Below are 19,689 nucleotides of genomic sequence, written 5' to 3'. Positions count from 1 at the left end.
CTCCCGCTGTAAGGACAATCAGTACGGTGATTAGACCAATCACAGAGCAGCAATGAGGTTTGTGCAGAAGCAAAGGTGAAGTGCCCAAGCGAGAAAAACCCCAAACGAAACATGGCAACACCAACATTCATACTTCAGCCTATTTTAGTGTCAATACAGACTATTTAGCTTCTGGAAAACATGCAGAAGGTAAGAGCTTTGTGCATTTGTGGACAGGGAAGATGTCTGGGCTTTTCTCTCAATTGGATGAAACAAAAGTGAGATTTTTTTTTGGCTTGTTCGGTTGTTGACGCTTTAACCAATCAATCAGATACAAATATCCGTCATGACATTCTGCGTTTTCCAATCATTTTCAGTAATTGATTGATATGTGTCACTCTGAATGAAGTTCTACGCATATCAATCTGGTGTGAGTCAGGTTATAAATATGTGCAATATTATACAAATTGTTTTCTTTATTAGTTCATTTTAAGTTCAGCATTGGAACTTCTCAACTTCACGGTGCAGCCAGTTTTTTTGTTTTTTTTCAACAGTAAAATTATGTAAACTTTTTTTCTTTTTAAAGAATTTGTAATCTTACAATCAGTAGTTACAACAATTTGGTCACACATTAACATAACATTCTAAACGCTGCCAAAATTCCATAGTGAAGTTGCTACAAAACACTACAAGATCTGTGGCATATATCTGTTACTTTAGATAGTAGCCTACTGTAAAATACTGTAAGAATTTTAGTTCATTTTTTACATTTATCATTTTGTCAGAAACTTTTGAAATGAGTTGCTCTGGGTCACAAAGATGTCTGTGTAGTCCCTCAGTCGTCCAGGTCTGATCCATCTGTGTCACAAAAACAAAATCAAACATGGACATAGTTTGCTCTAAAACCTGTCAATGTTTCTTTTAGTTTTTTGTTTTGTTTTTTTATGTCTGTGCATTTAAAGTATGTGTAGTCTCATTTCACGTAAACAGGAGATTGAGAATAATATTTAAGTTGTTTAAAATATCAAGTCTAAACGGTCCTCACAAAACCAACATTAACATAATTGTAATGGCTGCCAAAAAGCATTCATATTTTTTTTTTCTCCAAAAATGTATCCCCTGCCACAAAAATGAGAGTGAGCAAACATCTGAAATATCAAAACAATATGTCAGAGTTAAAACAATTCAATATCTTCAAGTCGTATTGAAGAAATCAAAAGTAAGAATCAATCCAAACAATTACATGTTAACTATTAAGTCCTACAGAGAAAATTCCTCCCCTGACACAAAACGAATTCATCATCTGAAACTTAAAGTGCATATGACAAGTTTTACTGCTTTTCAATGTTTACTTGGTTTGGTGGGAACGTACCAGTGGTAAATATTTATCATAGTTTTACACCAGTTAAGTGTCAGAAAAATGTTCAAAAGTTAAAAAGGGGGTATTATGCAAAAATGTATTTTTTCGTAGCTTTCTAACATTGTTCCCTCATCAAAAAGATGCCAGAGAAGGTTTCATATATCATCATAGACTGTGTGTATAACCTGCTAACCGCCACGCCGCGAATGAGCATGGCCACGCTTCTGGCTCCATCGACTCAGGCTTCAATTCGCTTTGTACTGAGCAACTGTGGCCCCTCTCTCTGTAACTGCTGCTGTCAGGCTCATAAAATATTTTTGTATCATGATAATATAAATCATGAAAAAAAAAATAAAATTAATGAAAAGGTTTGTCCAAATCTTAATAATGGGTAACGTAACCATTATGAGGTTGTCGCCAAGTTGGATTATTTCAGTCAGTGGCGTAATTTAAGTATTTATTACGCTTTGAAATTAGCATTAGCCCCAGCACATAAAGTCATACCTCTGTCAACACAAAAATGTCCTCTCGCATTTGTAAAGAGTTTAACATGTTGTCAGTGACATCCGCCTGCAGCTCCCTGTCCTCATCTGTCAGGATTTATCGATTTTAGCCATAGACCGTATAAAGAAGTGGACTAAGTGATGTCGCCCATAGAGTTTAGCTTCAGTCAAATGAAGCTCATCGAGGCTAGCAGTTACAGGGACAAATTTGGAGTCTCATATTTAGAATTCCGACTAAAGTATCATAGCAACCAAAGAGCCAATCCAGGGGCTGTTGAAGGTAACGCCCCTTCCCGCCCACACAACTGGTTTAGCAGAGAAGCACTTAGCAACGCTATCTATCAAACCGGTGCTTGATTTGTCTGTTGTTAATGTTCATATCTTGGTTTACGGACACAACAGTGAAATAAAAATCAGGATCATGTACAGCGGGGTTAACGTGAACATTTTAAGACCAAAATGACGAGGCTCACAGCAGCAGTTATGGACAGACGTGGTGACAATTTTTCAATGTAAAGTGAATTGGAGCCACATAGACCTTACGTTACGCTGGAAATGGTCGGAAATGGAGCTGACTGTCCCTCTGATTGGAACTAGCCAGCTTCAGTCGTGTACAGAGCCGATTACCTCTACATATGCCACTGCGTGTGTCTAACCAGGAAGTAAAATTATAAACTAGACAAAAGTAGCGAACATGTTTGGTAAACGCTTAAGTTTTAGTGAAATTAGTAGTCTAACCTCTCATATCCACTTGTAATAGAAATAAGTAAACTCTAATAACCAGACAAATTTATCTTATCAACATATTTCTGAAATGAGCTGAACCATTGCAGGGTAAAAAAAACACATAAAAAAGGGCTCATAAAATTATTATAAGCAAACTATTACGTACAAATGTAACAGCTACTCCTCCAAGTAAAACTAATTAGCATTAAAGGACCAGTACGCAATTTTTTCCATGTATTTGAGCAAAATATATTTTGTCCCAGTACAGATATATTCCATAGGTCAAAATAATTTCGCTGTGTCCTGTCTACATCTAATTACAAAGCACTGTATTGTCCGATAGTCAGGAAGTGCACGGTTAACATGCTAGTCATCGTTAACTTCACTGTGACGGCAAAACTCTGCATCTCTGAAAGTTGTGAAAAGAGCTTAGAAACTCATCTCAGTGATTTTAAAACAGTAAAAATCAGATGGAGCGCCTCTAAATAAACACTTGTGTGACAGTCTGTCTCACATGTGCCTGGATTTCCCAGCATTGAGGCATCAACAAAATGCGAAACACATTTTGGGCCAATTTTCTTCGACTCTACGCTACAATATTTTACGGCGCGGCCCTTTAACCTGTCCTAAACGGATTGTAAACGTGTTCCAGATGAGGACTATTACCTGCAGCTACCTCAGACAGGGCTAATCATGACTTTGACCTGCTGAGCTCCAAAGCGACAATTCACACTTTAGGACAACGCTCACTTCTCCTCTGCTTCTGTCGGGAATGTGGAGAGGATAGAGTGACGGAGAGAGGGAGAAACAGAGGGAGAGGGAGAGAGAGAGAGGGAGAGAGAGAGGGAGAGAGAGAGAGAGAGGGAGAGAGAGAGACAGAGGGAGAGAGAGAGGGAGAAAGAGAGAGAGGGAGGGAGAGAGAGGGAGAGAGAGAGAGACAGAGGGAGAGAGAGACAGAGGGAGAGAGAGAGAGGGAGAGAGAGAGACAGAGGGAGAGAGAGATAGGGAGAGAGAGACAGAGGGAGAGAGAGAGAGGGAGAAAGAGAATGAAGAGGGAGAAAGAGTGTGAGGGATGGAGAGAAAGTGGGAGAAATAGAGTAAGGGAGAGAGGCAGAAAGAGTGTGAGGGGTGAAGAGAAAGAGGGAGAAACAGAGTAAGAGAGGTAGAAAGAGTGTGAGTGAGTGAGAGAGGGAGAAAAAGAGAGATGAGAAAGAGAGTGAGTGCAGGAGAGAGGGAGAGAGAGAGGGAGAAAGAGTGTGCGGGATGAAGAGAAAGAGGGAGAAACAGAGTGACAGAGGTAGAAAGAGTGAGAGAGGGAGAAAAAGAGAGATAGAGAAAGAGAGTGAGTGAGAGAGGGAGAAAGAGAGGGAGAAATAGAGTGAGAGAGGGAGAAAGAGAGGGAGAAATAGAGTGAGAGAGGTAGAAAGAGAGTGAGCGCAGGAGAGAGGGAAAAAGAGAGTGAGAGGGATGGAGAGAAAGAGGGAGAAATAGAGTAAGTGAGAGATAGTAGAAATAGAGTGAGTAAGTGAGAGAGGGAGAAAGAGAGGGAGAATAGAGTGAGAGAGGTAGACAGAGTGAGAGTGCAGGAGAGAGGGAGAAAGAGTGAGAAAGAAAGAGTGTGATGGATGGAGAGAAAGAGGGAGAAAGAGAGTAAGTGGGAGAGGTAGAAAGAGAGTGAGTGAAAGGGAGAAAGAGAGGGAGAGAGAGGGAAAAAGAGTGTGAGAGGTAGAAAGAGAGTGAGTGTGCATGAGAGAGGGAGAAAGAGAGTGAGTGCAGGAGAGAGGGAGAAAGAGTGTGAGAGTGCAGGAGAGAGGGAGAAAGAGTGTGAGAGTGCAGGAGAGAGGGAGAAAGAGTGTGAGAGTGCAGGAGAGAGGGAGAAAGAGTGTGAGAGTGCAGGAGAGAGGGAGGAAGAGTGTGAGGGAGAAATAGAGTGAAAGAGAGAGTGAGTGAGTACAAGATGGAGAAAGAGAGCGGGAGAAAGAGTGAGTGAGAAAGAGAGGGAAAGTGAGTGAAAGTGATGAAGAGAGGGAGACAAAGTGAGAGAGAGGGAGAGACAGTGCGAGAGAAGATAGTGAGTGAGAGAGAGAGAGAGTTAGTGAGAGAGGGAGAAAGTGAGAGAGAGTGTGAGTGAGAGAAGGAAAAAGAGAGTGAGTGAGAGGGAGAAAGAGAGTGAGAATGAGTGAGAGAGAGAGGGAAAGAGAGTGAGAAGAATAATGAGGGAGGAAGACAGTGAGAAGGACAAAGAGTGGCAGAGTGGGTGGGTGAGTGAGTGAAGAGAATGAGCAAGAGAGGGAGAAAGGGAGTGAGTGAGATAGAGAGAAAGAGAGTGACAGAGAAAGTGAAACAGGGAGAAAGAGAGTGAGAAAGAACATGAGAGAGAGAAAAAGAGAGGAGTGAGAGTAAAAATAGGCATGATAATGAGGCTATATAACTTAACGTCTTATAGCCCATAGCAGGGTTTGATATTTTTCTATTATGATTTGTCTTGGTGGGAAGTACCTGTGGTAAATATTTATCGTAATTGTATTAGTTAAGTTTTGGTTCGTGAAAAAAAGTAATGTCCAGAAGCAAAGCAAAAATACAGGAAGTAGAGTTCTAAAACATAATAGCTCTACCTATCTCATCAACACCAAAAATTCCAACCAAAATGTCAGGACAATTAACAGGCAAGGAAGGCGTTTTTATGTCAGTTTAAACCTTAGTTTAACAATATAAAGGTGTTGTCATTTACTTTTATTAGTCTGTTTAGTCTAATTGTGACATTGTGCAACTTAGAGACGTTTTGGTCCTTGTTTACATTATAGTTGCTAGGTAACAGTTCTGGGTATTAGCTCTACATACGTCATATCTGCTGCCCATGTACAGCCAGGACGTAAAATGATAAACTTTGTCAAAATTAAATAAAAAAAATAAACTTGAAAAAACAAACAAAAAAAGAAAAAAGGCGAGATTTTTTGTACAATTAAATTTTAGTAAAACATAATTATGTGACTGTTTTTAATGTTAATTTCATGATGATTATTTATGATTTGATTTGAGTTTGTGTTGTGATTTAACGTCTTTCTTATTCTGTAAAGCACTTTGAATGATTATTGTGCTATACAAATAAACTCGCCTTGCCATGACCGATCTAACCTGTCATACGCACTTTAAAAAATGAAAGATATAAGACAATTAATTTTTGGACTGAATTTGAATCATGTTTCATTTGCACTAGTTGGGAATTAGGTTTCTGGTGTGTTTCATTTCAAAAAGACGTTGCTCTGAATCGAATGCTTTAAAATGAATGAACCAGTAGCATAAATTAAACAGTCTTCCATATGATCGTCTTCTGCTGGTTTCCATAGTAATACAATAGTGCTTTAAGGTAAAATTTAACATTCTCAAGTACAAACTGCTGTATTTCGATATGTGATCATAGGATTTTTATAGAAATTGAAACATAGCACGCACATTTAGACTTGAAACTTCGATGTAGCCTAGATTTTAAAGTTAATATTTACAGTAAAGCGGCAAAAACTTACAATTCACCACTTTTAATTAATTTGCATATTTTTTTCTTATACATTACATATATATCTATTCTAATAAAACAATAGAAATCATATGAATGCCAAAAAAAAAAAAAAAGGTATTCGTGCAATCTCAAAAAACGTGAGAGCTTGAACAGGCTACACACGCTTTACAACTTTACTCCCCAAGAATTCTACCAAAGTCGAGCTACTATTTGCTATTTATTATACTTTATACTTACGCCAAAAAGGCAAAAATTACAATTTTTCCCGAAAACTCCCTCACGTACCAAAAATGCACACTGTTTGTGGTCAAAAGCGATCAGAAAAACGAGGAAGAGAAGAAGAGACAAATTGGACATGAAAGGAGGTCAAGCCTAAAGCCCAAAGCCCAAATCCAGCGTTTGACCTTTGACCTGTAATGTTCCGCACATTATTACATCAGTCCCCATCCGTACCAAGTTATATCTAAATCGCTTTACCGGCAAAGGCAGAAAGAAACGTATTCAGAACTGTGGAGTTTGAACTCAACACATGTATTTCCAATTCAGTCCGCTAAATCAAATACGCCTGGAAGATAGAGAAGCAAAATCAGTACAAGGTGGAAAATACTCTGCTTTTTGCGAGTACGGGTTAATAGCGCTAAAGTGCATGTGACAGGTTAGCCTACGCATTTCGCTAAAACACAGCTAACGTCTTTATATTTAAGCTTTTACTCAAAATCTTGCCTAGTTTCTTCCTAGTTTTTAAAATTTGGTGACGTTTATACAGTATTTTACTTCCTGGTTGGACATGCGTTGCAGATGTGGCATACATAGAGGTAAATGGTCACAATGGTCACATTTTTCTATAGCGCTTTTCCACCTTCAAGGCACTCAAACAAGCGCTTTACAACAAGGAACCACTCACCCATCCACACACAAGGAACACCCAAGGACACAACAACAGCATTCATCTGTGTGAGCCAGAATCGCACCACCAAACTATGGATCAGTGGATCTGACCGCTCAACCAATGATGTTTATGTCGAGAGCGTCGACGTTAACAAGAGGCAAAACGTGTCTGTGTTGCACAATAGTTACGATTGGACTTATAAAAATAAATGGAAACGGATTTATTTTGTTAAATGAAGGTTTAAAATGTCAGAAAAAAATTAGTTTCTTGTGCGCTACTTCCTGTAGTTGTGTATTTTTAAACTGTTTTCTATGATCTGCCACTTAACTAATGTAATGATCAATATTACAACAGGTAGGTCTACTATTCCACCAAACCAAGTCATAATTAGAAAAAAATATGAAAACCTGGGTCTCTGCCTCTGCCTCGGGGTGAGATCAACTAGTGGCCGCTCCAGGTACTACAGCTCCGATATAGCGCAATGCCCGTGTTCGACTGACAGGGCATCCACAGCTTTCGGTCGGGTTTTGTAGGGATTCTTCTGTATTTTCACAACATGAACTTTAAAAAAATGTAAAATCCTCAAAGAGCCTAAAGGTTAGCTTTGCAAGATTTAGCCTAGCCCCATTCTGAGTCCGCGCTAGCGCCGCTCTGGCAGATATTGCTCTGATTCTGATGTCATGGAGGGAGGCGCTAATCCCTATCGAGAAAGTTAATGCAGACCCATGCACCAATGAGCACAGGCCTTTTGAAAACAATATGACTCCACCTTGGGTTCACGTTCCACATTTTATTATACTGGGGATTACAACATGTAAGTAGTGCTTAAAGCTAAGTACACTGCATTCCATTTCCCAAGCCAAGATTAGCATTAAGCAATCATAAAAAGACAATCGTTTGGCAACTTGCATGTATGTTATTTTGACTAACTAAGCAACAACAGATACTTTTTTTGTTCATTTGTAAGCCAGATGCCCTTCCTGCCGCCAAGACCGTGGGCGATGTGTGTGGAGTGTCATGCCGATACATTATAATGTTATAACGTTTTGGGGACATTTAAACCTCCTGTTAAAGATATATGCTTATGCTGCGCCCACAAAATATATCAAATTATTCAAATGTTTTTATCGTATCACTCCATAACGTTATTAAAAGCTCCCAACCAAGCATTAGATCAACCGTATGTTTTGTGTCAATTCAACTATCCAATGTCTGAGGAGTTGGATAGTGATTTTATTAACGTTTTAGGGACATTTGAACCCACAACCATGGAGGTATATGCTTTGTGAACATTAAAAATTATAGTTCCCAACCAAGTTTCTACCAACTGAACTTTCCACCTCTGTTTTGGCTAGCTTGATGAAAGAAAAAAGGTAATATTTTAAACAATTGTCGTATTCAATGGCTAACCTGATCACAAAATTATTTAGAAAAAAAGAAAAAAAAAAGCTAATATTTTAAATAATCATCTCCATTTGTCAAAACATTAGCAACTTTCCTAAAATGTATTTCTGCAGCACTATTTAAAGCTTTTTCCTCATCACAGAATTATTTAAAAAGAGGGAAAAATGCTGATACTTTAAACAGTCATCATATCCATCTGTCAAAGCATTACCAATTTTCCTAAAAAAATATATTTGGGATTTTGTCAGTCCAAAGCGTTTTCAAATCTCCCAACCGACCATGTTATCAAGCATATTTTTTTAACCAATTCATCTTTCCATTTCTATTCACGAAATGATTTCAAAAGACAAAATGACTCATTTTTGAAACAATCATCGTCTCCATTTGTCGAATCATTCCCAATTTCCCGGCTTTAGCGAACACATCAAACAGGCGTTCCCAAATATGTCAGCCGCTTCCTTCCATTTCAAACGATACAATTTCACCTGTCACTGCCAGTTAGCTTGAAACATCCAGCCTCACCTGACGACCACACAGATCCCTACAATCTTCATCTAACGCCTCTGACAGCAATGGGAAAGGCCTAAACGCTCGCAGTCATTTTGACCGGATCTAGCTTATTTTTAGTGGGAATTCCAGGCTGGGGTCAGAGCATACCTGTGCAGAATGGGCCTATAAAATGTCATTATGGGTAAATGTGGAGCAGGATTTTGTCGGAGAGTGGGGAGCGTAACTGGGACTGACAATGCGATTTAGGCTTTAATATGAGACATGTGAGAAAGCAAACAACAAAGAAGCAACCGCGGAGAGGAGAGCGGCCGAGATACAGATCTGAAATGAGCAACTTTAGCCGATACTGACAAAAATGAGTATGGCATTTTGTTTTGTTTTTGTTTTGTTTATTTTTTGGGGGTTTTTTTTAAGTTTTTTTTTGTTTTTTTAATTCATTTTACTTATTTATTTTTGTTTTTTATTTATTTATTTATTTTTTTGTAGTTTGATACCAATTTTCAGTCGATATTGATTCATGTCATTTTAATAATAATTTTTTTTTTCAATCATTTACATAATTTACAGCGAACAAACACAAAATCATCATGAAACAGGAACAGGCTGAAGTAATGTTTATGTTGCTTATGCTACTAAATCAATCAATTTTAGTGAAGTACTGAAGCAGCTTTATATAAACAGATATTTGCAAGCCAAAAAAACACAACACAGATTAACTATACTGACTATAGACCGGACTATGGACAACAGTAGCCAAAAAATGTAGTCAAGTAAGAGTAATGTTACTTCAAAATAATATTAGTCAAGTAGAAGTACAAAGCAGTAGTCCAAAGAAATCACTCAAGTAAGAGTAAAAAAGTATTTGGAAAGAGTAATTTGAAGCGTAACCGTTGGGGCGAAACATCTGAGGTTAATCAAAAGGACAAAATATTAAATAATGCACAAAATCTGGTATTTTCAAAGGGCAGACACAAAAATGAGCCAAACTAAATCATATCTGATGGAGCGCTGCAAGAAACACAAATGTTCAAATCATTTCGTATGGTCCATATAAAGCTTTAGTCACTTGTAGACTTATCACAGAGGGAAAAGGAACCACAACTTTTACTTGAGTAAGAGTACTGTTACCTCAATAAAGTATTACTTAAGTTGGAGTAAAAGTACACTGCTATAAAAGTACTTCAAAATGTACTATGCACCTCTGCTGTAGACTCTCTCTTTTACATGTAATTTCGATAATCATTGGTACATATGCATTTGAGACATTTTTTTCAACCTTTAGAACAAAGTAATTTGACACTTAGTTCATTCCATAACTTCACACAAAAAACTGAACACACATCTTTTAAAAAGTCCTCTCAAATGTGCAAACTGTTCCTCTAAATATCTTGGTTGAGGTTCAAGTATTGCATGATATAGGGTGCTAGATATTCTAATTTTGCATATCACCAAAACAACTATTATGATGTTACTTTTAATCAAATTGTATAGTATGGCTCCCACATAAAAACACTCAAAAACAATTGTAGTAGTTGTAGTTGTGCCCACTGCATGATGTCATCAGGTGGTAATCCAAAAATGCTATCTTGCGTTTTAAAGTCCATAAATTTTCACCAAACTCAAATTACCTTCACTGCTCCAACATAAGTTTTAGCAGCTGTTGTTTATGAGACTATTTGAACTGTTTTACTTCTAAAGGTAATGTTTAATGTATATGATGTGAATCTTGTTATCAAGTACAAACATGATTCCTAAAAATAACAAAATACTGCAATTATAAATGTCTGCAAATGTGTTTCTTACTGATCATGAAAATGGTTGGACGTCCCTTGAAAAGTATGTTAAATTACGCTCAAACTGAACTTAAAATCCAAAGCTATAGTAATACACGCAGTACTCAACTCACGCAGTACTCAACGCACGCAGTACTCAACGCACGCAGTACTCAACGCACGTAGTACTTGTAGAGAATCTTGATATGGCCACAAAAGTGAATCCAGAAAAGAACTGATGTAAGAATATTTAGCCGTCATACTTAAAATACTCAAATACCAAGGATGGTTTATTCAGTGGTAGAACGTAATGAAGTAAAAGTAGTAAAGTACTGTACTTAAGTATACATTTTAGCTATCTGTACTTTACTTAAGTAGATTATAAGGTGATTTTTTTTGCTTTTACTTCACTACATTTGAAATCAGGTATCTGTACTTTCTACTCCACTACATTTTTTAACTGGACGGAAAAGTAATAGTATTTTTAATTATTGTTTGACCTGTAGAAAAGTTTGAGGGTTTAACACATTCATAGTTTGAGTATTTACAAATGAAAACAGCAAAAAAAACAACATCAAAACATCAAAATTCAGCACAAATCTTTAGCAAAATCCTTATAAGACACCAAATAATGTGCAAAATACTTTTACCTTTTACTCTCCAAGTGCATTTTTAAACAGGTGCTTGAATACTTGTACTTAATTAGATTTTTTATTAGATTTAGAAAAATTTGATTTTTTCGTGTTATACTTTTACTTGAGTTTTTTTTTTTACTCTGGTATCTGCACTTTTACTTGGGTAACAAAATTGAGTACTTCTTCCATCACTGGACTTATTGTTATTACAGTAATGTTGCTCAAGTATTTGGTGAAGTAATATTTGGCAAGATTACATTTCACATCACAACAAGTGTTCATTTATGAATATATCGTTGTTTAGGTACAAGAACAAACAGAAATCGTATCAGACTTTTACCATATTAGCTCACTTTATGGGGAGAGGTCAAAACGGTTACTTAAAGAGCCCATATTACACTATTTTCTGATCTATGTTCTAATATTGCTTCCTCATCACAAACATACCTGGAGTTGTGTTTTTTTTTGTTTTTGTTTAATTCACACATGTTTAACACACAAACCCTGCATATTTAGAGTCATCATCAGACAGAAAACACTCTGTTCCACCTTGTGATGTGATGTGGTAATACAAGAACACAAACTCCACTGTGTTTTTAAACCTCACACACTTTCACTAGAATCATTTGGATCATTTCAGCACTGGAGTTGCCAATCCCTACTGAACTAAACGTAAAAAGTAGCTGTAAACTTGAAAACTACTACTTCATGACATCACAAGGTGAAATAGAGCATCTTGAGCTTTGGAGATGTAGACAAACTGATAATAAATGGTCACTCAAACACGTGTGAATGAAACATAACACAACTTCATGCATGTTTTTGATGAGGTAACAGCGTTCTAACATGGCTTAAATCTCATAAGAATCCCTTTTGCGTAGTATAGGACCTTTAAGGAAGTAGTATATTGCTGTTAAACTAATGAAACAAAGACATCCATATGAATTCAAAAGTTAGCTAAACGCAGCAACTCACGACATGCCATTTCATTTTTAATTCAATTCAAGAGAACTTCGGTTTCAGATTGTACTGACCAGTTTGCCTGTGCAAGACTCCCACTCCCATCCGCATCACCTCACACATAACAGACACCACCATGGACACCGCTCTCCAATGCATCTGGGCTACTGCAGCACGCGCCCGCTTCACCGCCAGACTGGGGACATCGGGGGCGCCAGATTGGACGTATTTCCCCCCAAAAACAAAAAAAAAAAAAAAGAAAAAATTGCCCAAATCTTCAAAATGCGACAGGGTAGTAGTCTTTGAAGCGGAATACTGCGGTTAAATTGAGATTTTTTGATTCCGAAATTTCTAAAAAGTTCCCCAAAACTCAGGTGTAGTCCAGAAAGAGCTAGCTCGCCTCGCGCGGACTGGCAGCTAGAAGGATATGCTCACCATCTAACTACCTCTGTCAAATTTGCAATAAACGAGCCCCCACTTATCCCATAGCCATCTTTAACCCTTTAGGGGTCTTTAAGTAGTTCCACATTTCCGAGCTCACGTCTCCTCCCTCCTTCTCTCCTTCTCTCTCTCTCTTTCCTCTGCTACCTCCACCACTTTTATTATCCTTGTTTATTTTTTGGACAAAGATCTCGCTATTTGCTCCTCATAAATTGGAGGAGTTTGAGATGTTTTTTGGATTAGTTCTTGTTTGAAGATGTGACCACCCTGAAGGAGTTAAAGAGAGCGGGAAAAAATGATTTGATTGGGTTTTGACATGTTTGAGTAATCCATTTGTTGTGCTTGTTTGGTCCGAGGAGGCAGGTATAGAAGTGGGGGGTCCGCGGGGGTCTCAGATGAAGAGATAGGGGGAGAGGTAAGTGAAGGAAATGTGGTCTAATTGTTTTGGCTGAAGCAAATGACTTCAAAATGTATGTTCTACCAGGGTTTGAATATAGATTGTGGTCACAGGTGGTAAAGGAGCAAGAGTAGAGTAACGTTACTACAAAATAATATTGCTCAAGTAGAAGTACAAAGTAGCGGTCCACGAAATTACTGAAGTAAAAGTAAAAAATGTATTTGGGATAAAGAGCATCTTAAAAAGTAACTGTTTGGACGTAACATCTGATTTATAATTTAAAGTTAATGTAATAGGAAGGACAACACATTAAATAATGCACAAAATCTGGTATTTTCACAGAAATGAGGCAAAAATAAATCATATCTGAAGGAGTGCTTCAAGAAACACAAATCATTTCATATTGGCAACATAAAGCTTCTGTCACTTATAGATTCACTCACAGTGGGAGAGAGGAACCAAAACGTCTACTTCAAAAAACTTTTACTCCTAAAAGTAGGAGTAAAAGTATGCTGCTAGATTAGTACTCTGAAAAGTACAATTACAATTAAAAGTAAGTGTAGTAAATGTAGAGTAAATGTAACTGAGTACTACCCACCTCTGATTGTGGTGGTACAAAGTCAAATACTGTAATGGACAGAGATGTTGTTATTAGTGATGTCAGCTGGTATTTTGTTTTAAATGTACCTTTTATTAGACCAGAAAGGTTCCATTGAGATTCAGGTCATTTTCACATGTTAGTGGCTCTGTAGAGCGACCCCAGTGAACACTAGATTTAGTTGTATATACATTACTTTTGGGTCTGTCTTGTTCACATACACCGCATCATTCACCCCAAACACCATGAGCCATGTTCCATGTGAGAGTCCATCAGCTGACCGCCAAATGTATTTCCATGACAACATGCTTCAAAGGACAGAGCCCCGTGAATAAGCACATGCTCGTTTCCTCTATACGCAGTGGTATTTTCTTTCGCCTGTGGCGAAATACACCGTGACGACTGTGTATGATGGTGGAAAAAGATTTTTGAACGACAGACTCAGGCTCACCTGTGCAGACAGAGGCAGGAGGAGACTGTTCACATTAAGTTGATACAAGCTGCCAGACACACGTGTCAAACAGCAGTTTTGCAGCATCCATTCATATAAATATGTGATCCAGAGTACGGTCCAGAGTGAGATTGTTGAGTTCATACCGACCCAAGCACACCGATATCAGGGCGGATGCTCTTTAACGTCAACCTAACTTGTGCCAGTAAAGTGGCAGTGAAAACAACCTCAGAGATCTGTTTTTCAAAAAGGAGCAACAGCACCACCCATTTCATATACAGTATTTCATATAATAAAGCACACTCACTTTTGTAAAGTATTGGACAAGTGTGTATTATGGATCCCAGGCAAGTATCTCCTAGACACTTTAAGATGGTTTAGAATTTGATGCATTATTGTTTCACACCATAGACTGTATGTATAAATGGACATAGCTAACATGCTGGACATCATGATCCAAATGGGAGCACGGGTGTGCTCCCATTTGCAAGTTTATATTTACTTTATATTTTAAAATTTTTACTCTCTGTAACTGCTGTAGTGAGCCTCGTCATCTTGGTCTTAAAATGTTCGCATTAACCCACTCTACATGATTCTGTTTTTTTAAATTTTGCTATTGTGTCCGTAACACTGAAGATATGAACATTAATAACAGACAAATCAGGTGCCTTATTTCCCTGAGGTCGCTCCCGCTAGTGTTAGCGTTAGTTTGGTTGACAGCGTTGCTAAGTGCCCCTCCCTGCTAAACCAGCAGTGTGGGCAGGAGGGGGCGTTACCTTCATCAGCCTCGCTCTGGATTGGCTCTTTAGTTGATACTCATGATCGGAATTCCAAATATGGAACTCGGCTCCAAATTTGCCCCAATAACTGCTAGCGTCGATGAGCTTCATTTGACTAGAGACGAACATTATAGGTGATATCGTACTCCCTTAGTCCACTTCTTTATACAGTTTATGGTTCATTCCAAGCCCAGGGTCCAAACATGGCCGCCACTTTGCGTCAATGACCAATCAGGGAGAGACCGGATTAGAGCGGAGCTAGAGCGAGTCCAAACCAAAGATTTTTTTTAATACAAAATTCAATCTTTGTGAGAGCTCTAGGATCCTATCAGTCACAAGCAGTTTGTGTGTGGAAAAATTATTTATGGGTTGGATGGAATTTATTTACTGCAGTACCAATGGACTGGCCACTAGTAACTAGGCAACTCGCAAGGTTTAAGCTAGCAGTGCTCTATAGATTTTTATAATAGATCCATAGTTCACACTGCATACTTTCTGTTGGAATCTATGACTGGGCTGAGACTTTCATCACAGCTATTTATTTATAGTGAACGAACATCATCATATCATTCAGAATAAAATATATAACTTAAATATAAAGATACCTCCAATTTAGGACATTTACTTCTTCGCTCGTTGATTCTACAGAAGTTGATGTTTTTCAGTCATCTTTTTTATATATTTGTTTTGATATGAACAGACCATGGGTTTCTCTGATTGGCTAATTGGCCTGTCAATCACACTCTTCTGAAGTCAGGGACACATGACCACGTCCCAGGATATATGTCTTTGCATATTGCATAGAAAACAACTGTATTCGGCTGGTCAGGCTAATAGTTAAAGGCGGTAAGCTATAGCAGGAGTGGCCTGGGGTATAATGGCATGTCTATGTATCTGCCACCAGTGATTTTCACGTACTGCTGTCACATTTACTTAACTTGAAATAGTAATGTTGCAGTTTATCTTTGAATTGAACCATCTATCAAACGGTGCCTCAAAGCATGGAAGCTGTTATCATTCGGATCAATAGCAGTAAACAATTCAAAATAAATTATCTTTTGAAAGTCGTCAAAACGGCGTCCATGACAGAAAGAATCAAGTGACTAAAGCCCAGGAATACATGCCAGACATCTTTTTATTAACGATTATAGCTTTATTTTTATTTTTACAATGACAATCTTTCACTGAAGCATTTACAAGGCAGCACTTCAATAAATTCCTTCTTTTAGCGATTTCATTTTCTATTTCAAAACCTTTAAATCAAATCGGTGAATACCATTGTCACTGGAAATTTTGCATCCACACAAAAGTTCCATCGTCAACTATGGCAGCTTTAGATGTGTGACAAAGTGATGTGGAGTATGCGTAAATACTGTTTTTCATTTGAATCGTGTTTGCCTGTGATGTATCGGGGCCAGACGATTCTGTGGTCTTAAGTCAAAGCTTTATTATCCGCGTGTCATCTCCCGGTCTTTAACGTCACCATATTTCAAATGAGGAAGGGCCAAAGTAACGTCTCAATTTGGGCTCATTTTCTTTTCAAATAAAAGTGAGTTACCGCCCCACAGCAGCAGTCAGGGTTCATCAAAGACCAGACGTGGGCTAAAGGGGCATAAATTCTGAATGTGTCTAAAGATGGGCTTTTCAAACTTTTGCCAAAACATCATTTGAAGGTCGCGGTTGAGTCGTATCAAGAGAAGATCTGCCAGAAATGCAAACAACACTCTTTGATCAGAATTCTGGGATATATTTCTAATTTGAAATGGGGCTTTAAACGGATAGAATTACTCACCTAGAACAGGTCAGATTCATAAGTGCATTGACCTTATTCTGCCCCACCACATTTTTCTTCTAAATGCCACTAGAAGCTGCTCTTTAGTTGTGATGACACTTCCAGTCAAGAGGGACTCCCATTCATTCCAATGGAGAATTTGAGGAAATACTGTATATGATAAAATAAGTGATTTGTGTAAAATGTTAAATGTTCATATGCACTATACAAATGAACATGGTTAACATGTTAGCAGCCACGTTCCAAATAGGAAGTAAATGGCCAGTCCTGGAGCGCTTGAAATAGGAGATCTCAGAGTGGCTCCACTCTTCGAGTCTCACGGCTTCGCGGTGTTAACGGGGCTGACCTCAAGCTGACTTACACAGCCCGCTGTGACAGTAAAAGTGCTTGGAACTGAGCAAAAATTGTTCGGTTTATGTATATTTGTATGATTGAGAGCTGCAGATCTGCTCTTTGACACTTTCACTGAGGCAATTTGGATCAACTTAACATCAGTCTCCAGGAGGAGACTAGTCTGCTCCTGGCTCAGTCTGCACAGGTGGGTCCTTCTGTGGGTCTGTGGGTCCTTCCAAAAGTTTTTTCTCCTCCACCATCACGCGTCTTCGCCTACAGTCCTCACGGTGTATTTAGCCACAGAAGAGACCATCACATATAGGGGGAGTAACTGTGTTCACAGGGCTCTGTTCCTTGAAGCGCGGTGTCATAGAAATAACTTCGGCGATCAGCTGATGGACTCTCACATGACTCATGGTGTGTGTTTGGTGTGAATGATGTGGTGGATGTGAACAAGGCTGACCCAAAAGTAAACAAAACTAAACTAAAACTAGTGTGCACTGAGGCCTTATCTTACTTTCACTAAACTGTTTTGGTATCAGTGGCTGAACAGAGAGTCCTGTCTTCTTGTTTCTTTTGGAATAATTACCCTAACAACAAGCAGCAATGGCTTACTTTTTTTAAACCTTTCATTTAATGCCCTTTTAAATGATAGCCATCTGGGCTTTACGGTTGATTAGTGCCACTACCTTTAAGCTATTGCAATAAACATTCACCTTTGTTCAAAATATTGAACTTTGTGCCAGTTTTTGCTTTATGTTATTGTAAAGGTATTAACAATAACCTTTACAATAACAAAGCAAAAGCAAAGGGGTTAGTTAGGGGTTAGTTGGGGGTTAGTTGGAGGTTAGGGTGGACATTCAGACACAGCCATAGGGAATTTTGCATCTATAGTAAAGAGTACATAACTGGAGGATTGACCTATTTAAAAAAAAAAAAAAAAAAAATTAACATTAATAGGGGAAGCCGGAGCACCCACAGGGAACTACACACAGGGAGACAATGGCACCACATGGTTTGGGAATAAAAAACATTTTATACATTGTAAGCCCTAATTAACTTCAGTTAGCTTAGACCAAGTCAAAACAAATGCATTTCAACAACTAAAATCCACCACTGAATTCTGGCCCAATCACTAGCATATTTTTCAAACCCAATCCCAATCTAGTATGGCACATTGACCCAAAAACATATGAGGTCTGTTTTTTAAGCTTTGATTGACAGGTAAAGGAAATGAAGAAGAAGACTAATAGTAGTAGTAGGTTAAGCAGATAAGAAGACACGTTTTTGGACACATGAGGAGTCATGTGGTGATGAGAACACAGAGACAGATGTCCACACAGCAGGACATAAGATATGAGTATGCTCTGTATATTGTCCTCTGCATGGACCGCCTTGTCTCATTGATTTATAGTGACTATTTGGTCTTCACTGTGAACACATATTAGCAAGCCAATAGACAAATAGGCAGGTTTTTTATGGTCCATGTCTACTGATGACAGCAGAGGGATCTCTGATTCAAATCTAATGGTTTGGTATTAGGTAATTGCTGCGTCCACATGATTCTTTACATAGGGTATGAAATAGTGGTTATGTCATAATTAGTGGTGTTGAAATGTCTCAAGGGTGAAAAAGTAATAGCACTCGTAATTTCCCACTTGACAAAGTACTGTCCATAGACTGTATATAAAAATGGACATAGCTAACTTGCTCATTGCCACGTTCCAAATAGGAAATGATCATGGGCGCACTTCCGGCTCCATCAACTCTGGCTCCAATTCACTTTACATTAGAAAATCATTGTCCCTCCATTTGTATTTCGCTATTGTGTCCATAACTCAAGATGTGAACATTAATAAGAGGCAAATCATCTTCCCTCTTTCCCCAAGGTTGCTCCTGCTAGCATTAGCAACAGCTTTGACTGACAGCGGTGTTAAACGCCCGCCCCTGCCAGACCATCAAAGGAACAGTATCTTCAGCAGCTTTGCTCCAGATTTGCTCTTTAGTCACTATGATACTCACTCCACATTCACCCGTATAGCTGCTTGCCTTGTTGAGCTTCATTTGACGGGACCGAGCGCTACGGGTGGCGTCACACTCAAGTCCACTTCTTTACACAGTCTATGGTAGTGTCCAGTGCTGATCACTATCCAGTCTTTAAGATAAAAGCAGTGTCTTAACGTATTGAGTATGAACAAATCGTTCTTAAATAATCTGTTACAATATACAGTTGCCAGCATTAGCCGCTTACCTTAGCTTGAGCTGTTAAAAGATGGATAGTGCCCTCTTTTCATCTGAACTCTCCAGTCTGTTTGATATTTAGTGTGAGATTAATCTTGACTAAAACTCTTATGACACATATTACTCTATAAACATCTCTCTCTCTGTCTCTGTCGGAGTTGATGGATGTTTATTAGAAATACATTTTCACGTAGTGTAGCAGACCTTTTTACTCAGTCAGGGCAGGGAGAAAGCAGTGAATTGACGAAGTCTAGCCACAGTCTGGCTGCAGTGAGTCAGGGGTTAGTTGGAGGTTAAAGTGGACATTCAGACACAGCTATAGAGAATTTTGTGTCTATGGTAAAAAGTGCATAACTGGAGGATTGACCTATTTTACACTTTTTACCTTAATGGCGGAAGCTG

The 19,689-nt window shown here is 38.4% G+C and overlaps 1 protein-coding gene across 1 annotated transcript in view; it reads right to left on the bottom strand.

Moving 5' to 3' along the window:
* rspo4 (R-spondin 4) overlaps positions 1-12,505 on the bottom strand; it is an 82,176-nt gene extending 69,671 nt beyond the window's left edge. The window contains exon 1 of the mRNA XM_055222156.1: positions 12,330-12,505. Within this exon, the coding sequence (XP_055078131.1) occupies positions 12,330-12,414 (85 nt within the window). The 5' untranslated portion in view covers positions 12,415-12,505. The remainder of the gene's footprint in view (positions 1-12,329) is intronic.
* Between the last annotated feature and the right edge of the window lie 7,184 nt (positions 12,506-19,689).

This window comes from Periophthalmus magnuspinnatus, chromosome 5 (assembly GCF_009829125.3).
Source record: "Periophthalmus magnuspinnatus isolate fPerMag1 chromosome 5, fPerMag1.2.pri, whole genome shotgun sequence".
Taxonomy (NCBI): Eukaryota; Metazoa; Chordata; class Actinopteri; order Gobiiformes; family Gobiidae; genus Periophthalmus; species Periophthalmus magnuspinnatus.
Note: the sequence above shows the minus strand (reverse complement) of the source record. Positions and strands in the feature narration are given on the sequence as shown.